At 37.1% G+C, this 12719-nt stretch overlaps 1 protein-coding gene across 1 annotated transcript; it reads right to left on the minus strand.

The window, feature by feature from the left end:
* Positions 1–16: 16 nt before the first annotated feature.
* znf513b (zinc finger protein 513b) lies at positions 17–10295 on the minus strand. The gene is made up of 4 exons (XM_065254854.2): positions 9644–10295; positions 6536–6664; positions 4277–4975; positions 17–2201 (listed from the first exon to the last, which is right to left on the minus strand). The coding sequence occupies exons 1-4, from the start codon at positions 9681–9683 to the stop codon at positions 1450–1452; spliced, it is 1620 nt and encodes a 539-aa protein (XP_065110926.1). The 5' UTR covers positions 9684–10295; the 3' UTR covers positions 17–1449.
* Between the last annotated feature and the right edge of the window lie 2424 nt (positions 10296–12719).

Consider the following 12719-nt stretch of genomic DNA (forward strand, 5'->3'; position numbering starts at 1 on the left):
CAAGGAAAATTTCACAGTAGGCATCACACATTTATCTAAATTAAACTTCAGAAAATAAAAAGAATCACGCACACACACACACATACACGCAGGTGAATCTCACAAAAACATCTGGGTCACATTGCATTTCAAAAAATTTCAAAAGAAAATACATACTTATATTGTGCATAATAAAACAAACCCTTTTTTAAGACCATTTAGGATTCATTTTCCATCAGATGCTCATCACAAAATTTTTGCATTAAGCTCAACATAATGCTTTAATATTGCATTGCATTAATCTTAAAAACAGGCCTCGGTTTATTTATGCAAAATATATTTTGGATGCAAAATGCGACCCAGAGAGTTGTAGAGAGTCTTCATGAGATGAAGTGTTCCTCTACAATGCCCTGATAAACATCAAGTGTGCTGAAGCTCAACAGCTCCTCCATCAGTGCAGCATTTTTCATTGGCACCCAGAAATTCATTTACAGTAAAGAGGAGAACGACACACCGATAAAAGGCAACGTTACTGTATCATTGTGCATAAGGAAAGATAGCAGCCGGCAGACATCTTCAGTGTAATCATCAAACAACAAACTACAGCTGCGGACTGAGCCTGGAAACTGAGGTCAGAAATCCATCACGGCCCGTGTGAAGAACATGTCCGATTCACATTTCAACCTTAAATCTAAAGAAATACTATTTTGCATAAATACAATCTGTGTGTTGCACCACTGAGATATTTGCATCATGACATTAATATCAGGATGCATAACGATTAATTGCGATTAATCTATAGCAGAATAAAAGTTTTTTTACATCATATATGTGTGTGAACTGTGTATAATAACTCTGTATAGATAAATGCACACACATGCATGCATATTTTTAAGAAATGTTAACATGCGTATATACATTTGTATATTTATGTATCATTTTTATTATATATAAATCCTTAATATACAAATATATATTTTTTCTTAAAATTATACATGCATGTTTGCATATTTATATATATATATACATAATTATTATACATAGTTCAAACATATATAATGTAGACAAAAACTTTTATTCTGCTATAGATTAATCGCGATTAATCGTTATGTATAATTGTAATGTTATATAAATGCATTATCGTAATGCAAAACACTGTATATATTTCTAACAATGGTGGTGTCCTTTAATTTAAACTTGAAAACGTAACATTTTGTTTTCTTCTGATTCTGGAGTGAAATGTGACACGGACATGTCTTCATGAGATTCACCCAAAGATGAGTACATTTGCTCTTTGAGTTCAATATGAATCTTAAGCCCGGTTGTGTAGCGCTGTTATAGTGTAATCACACAGGTAGAAAATACAATCAAAATTCAACATGAATGAACAGCAAATTCGCCCTGCCGTTATGCATCTTTGCTTTATGGACTTCTCGTGTATGAATAAGGCACCAGACGAGAGAGACGGCTCTACATTTCTCCTTCCTCCTCCTCTTCCTCTTTTTCCGGTAGCTGCATCTTGATCCATCCTTCGGCGGTGTGACCGTGTTTCTTCTGGTGTCGTTTGTAATTGTCCCAGTGTCCTGTGGTGTAGCCGCACTCTTGGCATTTAAACGGCTTCTCGCCGGTGTGGCGCAACATGTGTCGCTTCAAGTTCATGCTCTGGTTGCAGCTGTAACTGCACACGTTACACTGAAACGGCTTGGCACCCGAGTGAATGCGCTCGTGCCGCTTTAAATTGGCCAAGTTACCGCACGCGTAATCGCACGCTCGGCATTTGTACGGCTTCTCGCCCGTGTGCACCCGGTGGTGGCGCTTGAGGTTGTCGAAGTGAGCGGAGGCGTAATCGCACTGCGGGCACTTAAAGGGCTTCTCGCCGCTGTGCGTCTTCATGTGCCGGGCGAGGTGGTTAGGGTACTGTGTCACGAAAGGGCACGAGGTGCAGGAGTACAACTTATCGCATTTCTCCGGACTGGCGGGGGTGCTTTTGGACAACACGTCCAGCGGGCAGTTACTGCAGATTTGCGTCGCCGCTCCTTCCTCGTCGTCCAGGACCAGCCCGCACACGCGGCACGTGAAGGGAAACAGCAGCTCGGGCAGGGGGTCGGACTCTCGGGTGTCGAGCAGGGCGGGTGGTTGCTGGTCCGTCCGCAGGGTGTCGTAGCTTTGGAGGAAGTCAGGGTCAGTGCTGATGTGCAGAGTGAGATCAGACACGACAGCTTCTGAAAGGAGAAAAAAAAAAAAGAGTAAATACTTCTCTTCCTCTTTATGAAGAATCCTGTTTTAGGAGCAACAGTTTCTAGTTCCCTTTACTCTACAGTCAGCTTCCTCTTTATCTCTGCAACACAAGCCTACAAAGTATGAAGAGGAAACAACCAAAAACACACAGTTACAAAGTGAACAAATGTCTCTTTATTAACTTTGACATCTGAGACAGCGAGAGACACTTTTAGTCCTACCAGAAAATCCTGTTTGATACTAATGATTCAAATAATCTAATAATGTCAAATATAAGCAAATAAAAAATTATTTCAATAAAATTCAAGGACCTTTCAAGGACTTTCCAGGTCCAATACCCTCAAATTCAAGGACTAAATGTTGGGACACATTTCAAGTGAGAGCAAGGTTACATGGTGTTACCTTTTAAGATACATTGTTACAGTTCCCTTTCGAGGGAACTCGCGCTGTGTCACTGTGTTGACACTTTGGGGACGCCTCCAGGTGTAAGTGCGTCTGAATGTGTATATCAAATTCAACCAATGATGAGGCTTAACAACAAAGACAGGGTGACGCGGGAGCCAGTAAGTATATCACTATCTGAAATATTGTCAAAGACGGCATTACAGGGATGCAGGAAGTATGGCAAGGGAGACGCAGCGTCTCCTTCCCTTCTCAGTGAACAACAGTTACATACGTAACCAGAGACGTTTTCATGTGTCAAACACAACTATGCAAAAAAGCATTTTGGTATGAATCATCATTCGCATACAGAAGATATAAGCATTTAAAGTGAACAGTTTAGCACGTGTGCTTAAAAGTCTAGAATTTTTATGATATTATCCTACACTACACAGGGAATAATATGGATTTTTTTCCAGAAAACTTCTTGCATAAAATAGATTTAAACACTTTCAATGACCTGTATCTATGGATGCATATTTTCAAAAACTTCCCAGGGCTATGAATTTTTCCCCAGATTCACAAACGTTCAAGGACCCGTGGGAACCCTGTAGTAATAACAGTTGATTATGCATAATTCCATGCACTAACCCTAAACCAAACCCTAATCCTAACCCCAACCCTATAGTAAGTACATGTTGTTGTTGATGATTACTTAGTACTTAAATGTATAATTACACTTTAACAGTGATGCCGTAAAATAAAGTGTAAAAATTTTTTCTTATAAGGTGTTGTGTTTCTTGTTTCATGTGTTAAAGCACTGATCAATCTACAGGTTTTTTGGTGATGTAACAAATCCTGAACACTTGCTACTTTTGTCCCGCTGTTGCATTATGTTGCAAATGTAAATTATGCTAATTTGATTCAATAAAATTTTGATAGTGTTCATACTGTTAAAAATGTTTAAGTTTGTACTGGTACTGTTACTTTTGAAATATTTGTTAAAATATAATTTTTTTGCAAAGATAAACGACAAAATGCAGTTCCATATTAACAAGGTCATAGTCATGTATATTTACTAAAAACAAGTGTAACACAAAATCTATTTTGTTCTGTTGTGACCCACCTAGGTGTTACTTTCGCACCAGCTCACAGGGTCAAAAGTGAAAATGTGCTAATTATGTTTAAAGTAAAATTATACTCAAGTCGTTTTACATTTGTTCATTGATAGACCACACTTGTTTGTTATTGACCACAGCAAAAATACACATTTTCTCCCCTACACATTTTACACAGTAACGTTAGCTCAGTGTAGTTTTTGATCATCTTTAGCTATGATCTGAATTACGGTAATCTACTTGTTGTTTATTTTGCTTGTTATCAGAAATAAACTACTCTGATGTTATTGATTCTTTGCGGTTATGTTTGTTTCAGGAAAGCTGTTTGTTTATGTTGTTACTGCTAAACCGTCTATATATGGTATTGTCTCATCCCGTATCCCACTTTAAAATAAAAACCCTACCAATACCCTAAATATAACACCCTGCCCTTTTAACTACACAACCGAAACCTAAAATAATACCTGAACACCTACTGATTAACATTACTCGCCCCACCCATGTGTAAAAAATAATTTTGATGAAAGCGGTTTTATCTTTGAAACAATGTGACCAAATACCTTCTACTATGGCTGTAGATTTCTCTTCCTTGTGGCTCATCATGTGTTTCTTTAAGGAGTGGCTGTTGTTTGCATGAAAGTCACACTGGTCACAGTTCAGCGTTTTCTCCTGAGTGTGCATGCGCTGGTGTCTCTTCAGGTTGCCCAGTGAGTTGCACGCAAACGTGCAAAATTCGCATTTGTACGGCTTCTCGCCCGTATGTGTGCGCACGTGCCTCTGCAGGTTCACCAGCTGGGCCGAGGCGTACGTGCATTGCGGGCACTGATACGGCTTCTCGCCGTTGTGAGTTTTCATGTGACGCTTCAAGTGATTGGAGTAGCGTGAGCTAAAGCTGCACAGTTTGCAGGAGTAAGTCTTTCCATTGGATGCGGATCTGCTCCGATTGGTTTTCTCCTGGGCCGTGTCAGCAGGGTGGGCGTCCTCGACTTGTTTATCCTGGCGTTCTGCGTCTCCGCCCTCCGCCCCGCATTGGAGGCAGTACAGGCCTGTGAGATCTAAGGCTCCGCTCAGAGGATCTCCGAGGAGCTGACCGCACTGCCTGCAGGTGAGGTAGGTGCCGAAGGGAGCGTCGGGGCCCATTTCTTCCCGCTCGCTCTCCGTGTCACGTGGGTCCTCGAAATCACTCTCCATACCGAGGTGGTTGTAGTCTTCATCGCTGAGGCCGTACATCGGCATACCCACGTCTGCTGTGACCGAGTCTATGAGGAGATCACAGATGTGCATTTCTCAGTAATTATTAAAGCAAAGTCATTATTTATTTATCTGTGAGGTGTCAAAAACATTTACTTGACACAAGAGTGAGTAAAAAAGTAAAAAAAATTCAATTTTGAGTGAACTATTTCTTTAACTCTTTCCCCGCCATTGACAAGTTAACTCTTCAATTAAGAGAAAACATTTCCCTGCAAATGATGAATTTTTATGGCAATCCATATTTCTGCTATTATCCACTAGGTGGTGCTCTTACACAAATTATAAAACACTGAAGCATCCACTGATCCATAAACAGTAAAAACTCTGTGTGTGTTTTGATCATCGCTCTGAATCTGAACAAAAGTCCTCTACAAAAATGCAATTATCTCAGCTTTTTGCTCAAAATTTGGTATTTTTAAAAAAACCTAACCATATTTGAGAGAAGATAAAAAGAGAACAAATGAAGATAGGATGAAACTTTCATTTGATATGTTATATGTTTATATATTTAAAAAGAAAATTTTCTGGAAGGCAATAAACTTTTGTAAAAATCATAAAAAATGCTGGCAATGGCTGACAACTTTTTTTTAAAACGCTGGAGAGGAAAGAGATAAAACAAAACTTTTACTAAGTGTGTTAATGTGGGTGCTGCACAGTAGAGGTTTTAAAACTCCTTTAAAAACATTAAATGAATTAATGAGCAGTGACATTAACATCATGACGTCTTTCTTGTGACATTTTTTCTTCAAAATCATCTTACACCCCTAAGGTCAAGAATAGTATTTTTGATATATGCATATGCCTGGCAATAACAATAAATATAATAATAAAAATAATAATCAATAAATAAATCAATGATATTTATTAATCAATGCACTTTTTTATCAAATAATATTGTTTATTAGAATAACTAAGTTACAAACTACGTAATGCAGTTGCTCAGCTGTTGGGCTTTGCATTAGCAGCGTAAAGGTCATGGGATCGATCCCAGGGATCACACATACTGAAATGCACTGTATATAAAACAATACACAACTGTGAAAGTTTAAAGGGACAATAAGTAGGATTTACCCCCATCTAGTGGTTAAATTGTATTTTGCATTCAAATGAACAGTGCTCTCTAGCGCCTCGCTTTTCCAAATGTGTACGGTAGCCGTTATGTAATCGCTGATCTCCTTGTCCGTTTCAGCTAGTTCACGTGTTCTGAATGAAAATGCGTGTGAAAACGCCTTGGTAGGCTAGTGCTTTTTGTCCCTCTCTGCTATTATAGTTTATCAGTATAGCAGAACGACATGGAAGCCTCCTTGGACTTAACTGTTCAATGTAAGTAAAGAGAAGAAATTCTAAGCTTACAAAGAAAAGTCAGATCACTGGCAGAGGTCATTTGACACCAACGAGGACATATTTATGAATGAAGACATGATTTTGATTATTAAAACCCTCAAAACCCTTTAATAAAACTCATAAATCAATGTATTTATTTACCAGAAGACATTCAACAGAAGCATAGAGTAACGCTGATCAATTATAAAAAAATGATTTGGGTTAATTTTTACGTTATTAATAACCTGAATCTCTCTCGAAACCGACGATCCTGTAATCGTTCTCTGCGAATCCCAGGTCTTGTCCGAGGAGAAAATCGCTCTCCAGCACCAGATTCCCTTGATCGCCCACCACAACTCCATCTTCTGCCTCTACTGCAAATCAACAATGTGAGTAAATAGTGTGTCAATAAAACAGTCTGTCTGTCTCATTTCATTATATCATCTAAGAGGCATTTTATAAGCCATCACAGAGATTATAGGTGCTTAAAGGTTGTGAGGGAGTCTCGTAGGTCTTTTAATCTGTCTTCTATGTTTCAGTGTGTCACTAAAAGCGGACGCTTACTGACCCATTGTCTATATTTAGGTCTCTGCATATGGCTCAGGTCTGTCATTTACTTCAAGTTCATGGCTAGCAAGCAAACATCACTTTGATTGAGTACTAATAGCAAATCTTCCCTCATCACACAAACCATTCAGCATTTTCCCACGTGCCATGACACTTTAGAAGGTTTACATGATATTGGGGGGAAACTAACATTGCAATGTTATGTTTTTCTGCAATGTGAGAAATACTGGATGACTTCACCAGATGACTTATAAAAGCTCAGTTTAAGAGAAATTCACTTCTGCATTGCATTTTTTTATTTCTCACAGGGACATTTGTGATTTCCTTCTGCCATCTGAACCCGTTTTACATAGTCTACCACTGGCAAACCAATAAAAAAGTGTCTTTTGAAAAATAAAAAATGCTTTATGCATGCATTGCGATGGTAAAACTACATCTTGTGCAGCCCTAGTGAGGAGGAAGAGTGTGACAGCGAAGAATAAATGAGGAAGGAAGAGCAGAGAGACTGCAGATAACCACAGGGAAAAGAGAACAGAGCCGGGTCAGAAATGGGTCGACCCTGGGCCCTCTGACAGGAACAGGGGTTCTTCCAGAGGAAACATGGAGATGAGGAAGGAATGACGAAGAAGAGGAAGTAAATGTTTAGTTAGTGAGACAGAAACTGAGCATGGCTGATTTTTTAAGACACTTAAAACACAAGTAGTACGCTGACATGAAGTGTGGTGAGAGCTCAGATGCAAAACTCGCTAATTGCGTCCAACATATTTTTTGTAAATTAGTATTTTTTTAGAGATGCAAATATTCCATTTTCCAACCAAACCAGATTATTTAGAGTAGACTCATATCTGCTGATACCGATAGTTTAGTGGTTATATTAACTTGCATTAACTGAATTCTGAAGATTAAATTTTCTGAATGTTATTCATATAAAGAATTTGCATTATTTACAAATTAAGAAAAAGTCTGTAGGCACATATCAACGTGCACTGTGTGTTAAAGGTGCCAAAGAATGCAATGATATATATAATATGTTAAATTGTTCTTTCATATTTACATAGAAGTAATGTAACTTTATTAAGTGCAAAAATTATCCAGAAACATGTCCATTTACAACCTGAGGATTTGTCCTTTGAATGAAATGGCCTATTTGCCCTATTTGGAAGGTTCATGAATAATAATGTTGAGCTTTGCTCTGATTGGCTCAGCGGCTCATGTCAGAAGCTCACATTAGTAATAAGACCTTTTATGTTTGAGTCTGTATCAGAAAATACAGATTTTAAGGAACAACTAATTGTTCGGAGATTGTTAATAGATGTTCCTCAGTGGTAAGTTAGATTTTTTTTCAGTATAAACCTGCAAAATGTAACTGTAATGAACTACAGACTTAACGCTAGCATATAGCATTAACTAGCATATAGCGCTAACTCAGCAATCACAACTTTGTTTTTAGCATTTTAACAACTTTGTAATTAATTTAATGTGTAATTTAATGTTGGGGGCGTACATCATGACTGTGACGTCACAGTCGGTGTTATGTTGAGATTGGCCTGTTTTTTGCATGCATAAGGTTTACATAAAAATGAGTAAACAATCGCGTTTAAAGGGATAGTTCGCCCAAAAATGAAAATTCTGTCATCATTTACTCAATCCTATGTTGTTACAAACCTGTATAAATTTCTTTGTTCTGATGAACACAAAGAGGATATTTTGAGAAATGTTTGTAACCAAACCATTTGTGGACACCAGCATTTTTTTTTCCTACTATGGGAGTGAATGGGGTCCACGAACGCTTTAGTTACAAACATTTCTCAAAATATCTTCCTTTGTGTTCATCAGAACACAGATATTTCATACAGGTTTGTAACAACATGAGGGTAAGTAAATGATGACAGAATTTTCATTTTTGGGTGAACTATCCCTTTAAGGCTCACAATATGTCAATACCATATACAAAGCTCTTATCATTCATCTATGCCTACATAAATACAGTTTTTAATCTATGGCACCTTTAACAAATATGTTTTTCTAATATTAATCAGTCATAAGCTCTTACATTTGGTTAAATAGTAAATGTGAACATCCCTAGTCTATATAAGAAATAGTTCACGTTTGACGGTACCCATTGACTTCCTTAGTATTTGTTTTACCTACTATGGAAGTCAATGGTTACAGTCAACTGTGTGGTTAGCATCATTTATCAAAATATCTTTATTTGTGTTCAACAGAATAAATTAACTCATCCAGGTTTAGAACAAAATTATTAGTAAGCAGATCAGGGGTGAACTACCACTTTAAGAAATTTTAGAAACCCAAAAATGGGTTCTATGGCATCGCTGCTTTGTTTTTAAGAGGGGATATGCATATAAATATAATGACAGTAAATGAAATATACAAACATTTGTATACAACATAGATAATCATAAACTTGTTATGTTATGCAATGACAGCTGCTGGTAGATATTTGTGGCAAACCACTGATGAGTCAAGTAAGTATAGTTAGCCACAACTACCTGCCTGTATGATTCATTTAAAACTTCATTTTAAAATAAATAAAACATACCCTTACTTAAATAGTGAAAAACCCTGAAGACTAGTGAACATAAACAACAATTAAACCAACATCTGACAGACTCTGGATTGAACTCAATGTTAAAAATAATAATTAAATGACCTGTCAGTGTGTGCATTAAATATAATCATTATCAATACAAACCAACTTCTAATGTAACACAAATCAAACACTTTGACAAAAATGATCAGAAGAAAAGAAATAAAGTCAAACTTACATTTAACCGGCTGTGGATTAGACTGTTTTCGTCTGGGCATTTTTCTCAATCTGTCCGTTTATAATCAGTTCCCTGTTGATCTGATCTTCATCATCTTCCTCTTCCTCATCTTCCTCTTCCTCCTTTGAACAAAGAGCTCCTCAGAGCACTCACAAACCTCCTCATAAACACCGTTTCTCCTTTAAATTCCCAAAAAACATCTTCAAACTTCCGCAAAGGTGCCAATTCCCCTGTCATTAATGCTGTTAGCACGAGCTAACATTAAACTTCACATAAAATACACAAATGAAACCTCAGAATCGCTGTTATACGCGATTATATGACCTTCACATCGTGAAACCGACTTTCTGGAGAACAAAAATGAAGAAGAAAAAAACAAAGCTATTTGGTTGTTAATGTATCTTTATCTTGTCGTTAGCTAACTAGCATAACCACCACCAGATAGCTCAAAGTATAGAAAATGAAATAAAAGCACGGTGTTTGTCATTCCTAGACGGTCAGCCGCAGGAAAATCAGCAGATATCCATAAAGAATGACTCTTTCATGTGGATGTTGTTTTATAAGGTAAAGTGACTCCGTGGGTACTTTAGGTGGAAGTGTGTGTAAGTTTCACTGCTGTTGTTTGAGTTGTTGTGATGGGAATGTGAAGCACAGGAAGTGATTCAATGAGTTCAGCGGGAAACCGGGAAACTGCGACACTCAGCGGACAATCAGAGAACTGCAGCGCTAACTTTATTAAATAAAAATCATTTATTCACCTTCATGTCATCATCACATGTGTATATGACTTTTATTCTTTGCAACAAAGTTACATGACAGCTCTCCTTTACTTTGTAATATCATTGATGGTGCCCATTTTTTATTCAGATGTCAGTTTTTTTTACTACTGGCTGCAGGACACTATAGTCAATTGAGGATAGCAAAATAAAGTAACTAGCATATTATACCCATTTTGTGGACTAGGCAAAAATAAATTGGGACCCCAAATTATTCAGGCACGTTGACCTGATCATGTTTTGCTTAAATGTTTTTGCTTTTCTTTACACTGTAAAATATGCAGCATGTAGTTAAAACAACTTGGTTTTGTAAGTCAATTCAACCTATTATTTTACGTTTTGGTAGGGCTGTGACGATTAATCGTGCAAATGCGCGTTTTCTCAATGAATGAATTTTAATGATTTACGGTGAAATGCCGCTACATCCAAAAGCCAGAGGGCGCTCTCGTGTAGAAACGCCATTTGTGCCACAGAAGAAGTACCATTACAAAACGCTATTCCAGGAAACATAGATATGTATAAAGGCTAGATGGCTCGCCCGCCCTGCTGGCCAATTGAGTGGAACGTCTGCATTTTGGCGGCCATCTTAGGACAGGGCGCTCGCTCACTCCTAGCATTGAGTTTTAATGATGCAGGTACTTTTAAATGACCATAACTTGCTTAATTTTTTACCGATTTTCAAACGGTTTGGTTTATTATAAACGTCAAAGATGTAACTATGACACTGCATACCTATACTAAAAATATATAAAAAAATCATGAAACATGTCAAAGCATCCAGTATTATAGCCACGTTAATAACGTTTGTAAAAAACCAAACCGTTTGAAAATCGGTAGAAAATTGAGCAAGTTATGGTCATTTAAAAGTACCTTCACCATTAAACTCAATGCTACGAGTGAGCGAGCGTCCTGTCGTAAGATGGCCGCCAGGTGATGCCATTAGGGACTCAGCGGTAAGCCATCTAGCCTTTATACATATCTATGCCAGGAAATGTCTAAATGGATATTTATATCGCTGTTCTTCGATTGTTTCAGGTATTTTCATGATAATACAAATATTTTGAATGATTGTGTTTGACGAGTGTTGCTTTTTTAAGCTCAAACTCATAGTGATTTTGGACTGATAAGGACTTCCTACTGATCACAGAGCCTTAGTACATGCACAAGTTGTGCATGAAACAGAATCGGAGCCTTGCGATTCAGAATCGATTTAAGGCAGGTCTTTTTAATGGTGAACGCGATGTATCGTCACAGCCCTACGTTTTGGCTTGTGAAAAGTTGACAAAACGTATATAAAATCAAGTTGAAAATGCTGAATATTTTACAGTATAATTGCTAATGTGACATTTTTACATCACATACTGAAAAAAATTAATAATTGCTTACTTATAATTGTGTACCTATACATTTAACAGCTGACAACTATTATACCGCCTAATTTATTTGTAAGACAGTCTAACAGAAGGATGGCAACCAGTGAAATATCCAATTTCAATAAATTACAATAAAGGAGTTGAGGTGGACAAAGGGGCACTAGAAAAATCATCAATGTTTAGATAGTAATATATTAAAGCTGTGGTTGCAATTACTTTTGTATAAATCCATGCAAACGTCAATCATGAAGGTAAAATGACACAATTATTAGTTAAGTAATTACCTATAATGATATCTTGAATGTCAATATTTGATGGTTTAAATACCCATGTGAAATCTCGGTTAAAGTTTTTAAAGCATTTTATTAAATTATTTACCATGGTTAAGTGCATGCAAATTTCAGAATTTTCACATTCATAACTAAAAAAAGTCACGTCCATAACATTTATTTCTTCAAAAATCCACATACAAAAATGAATAAAAATAAATATTTTTTTGTTCTTTGTGGAGCCACCCATTCTCCATTGCTTCTGGTTTGTGCATTGGCTTAATTCACACAGAATTCCTACAAAGGATGCTGTCTCCCAAAAACTTGTGTCCTTTTTGTCACATCCATAATGCATGCATGTTTCCCTCATCTCAAATCAAAAACATGAGTATTGACTGATATTTTTCTGATGTCAGACAGGAACCTATCAACAGCTTTTTAAGAAAATATAAACAGATGGTTCAATATATTGCTAATGCATTCTCTGTCAATTGACAGCAAATGTCACATTCATAATGCTGAAATTTTTAAATGAATCTGGTTAACCCTTTTGTAGCAGGTTATAAGCCAGCACCTGAAACACACCTGAAATGGCCACAATTAAAGGCAATGAAAGCATAGTTGGGCAACTTGAATAATAAAATATTTAAATGTCCAT

Source organism: Paramisgurnus dabryanus, chromosome 17 (assembly GCF_030506205.2).
Source record: "Paramisgurnus dabryanus chromosome 17, PD_genome_1.1, whole genome shotgun sequence".
In the NCBI taxonomy this organism is placed as follows: Eukaryota; Metazoa; Chordata; class Actinopteri; order Cypriniformes; family Cobitidae; genus Paramisgurnus; species Paramisgurnus dabryanus.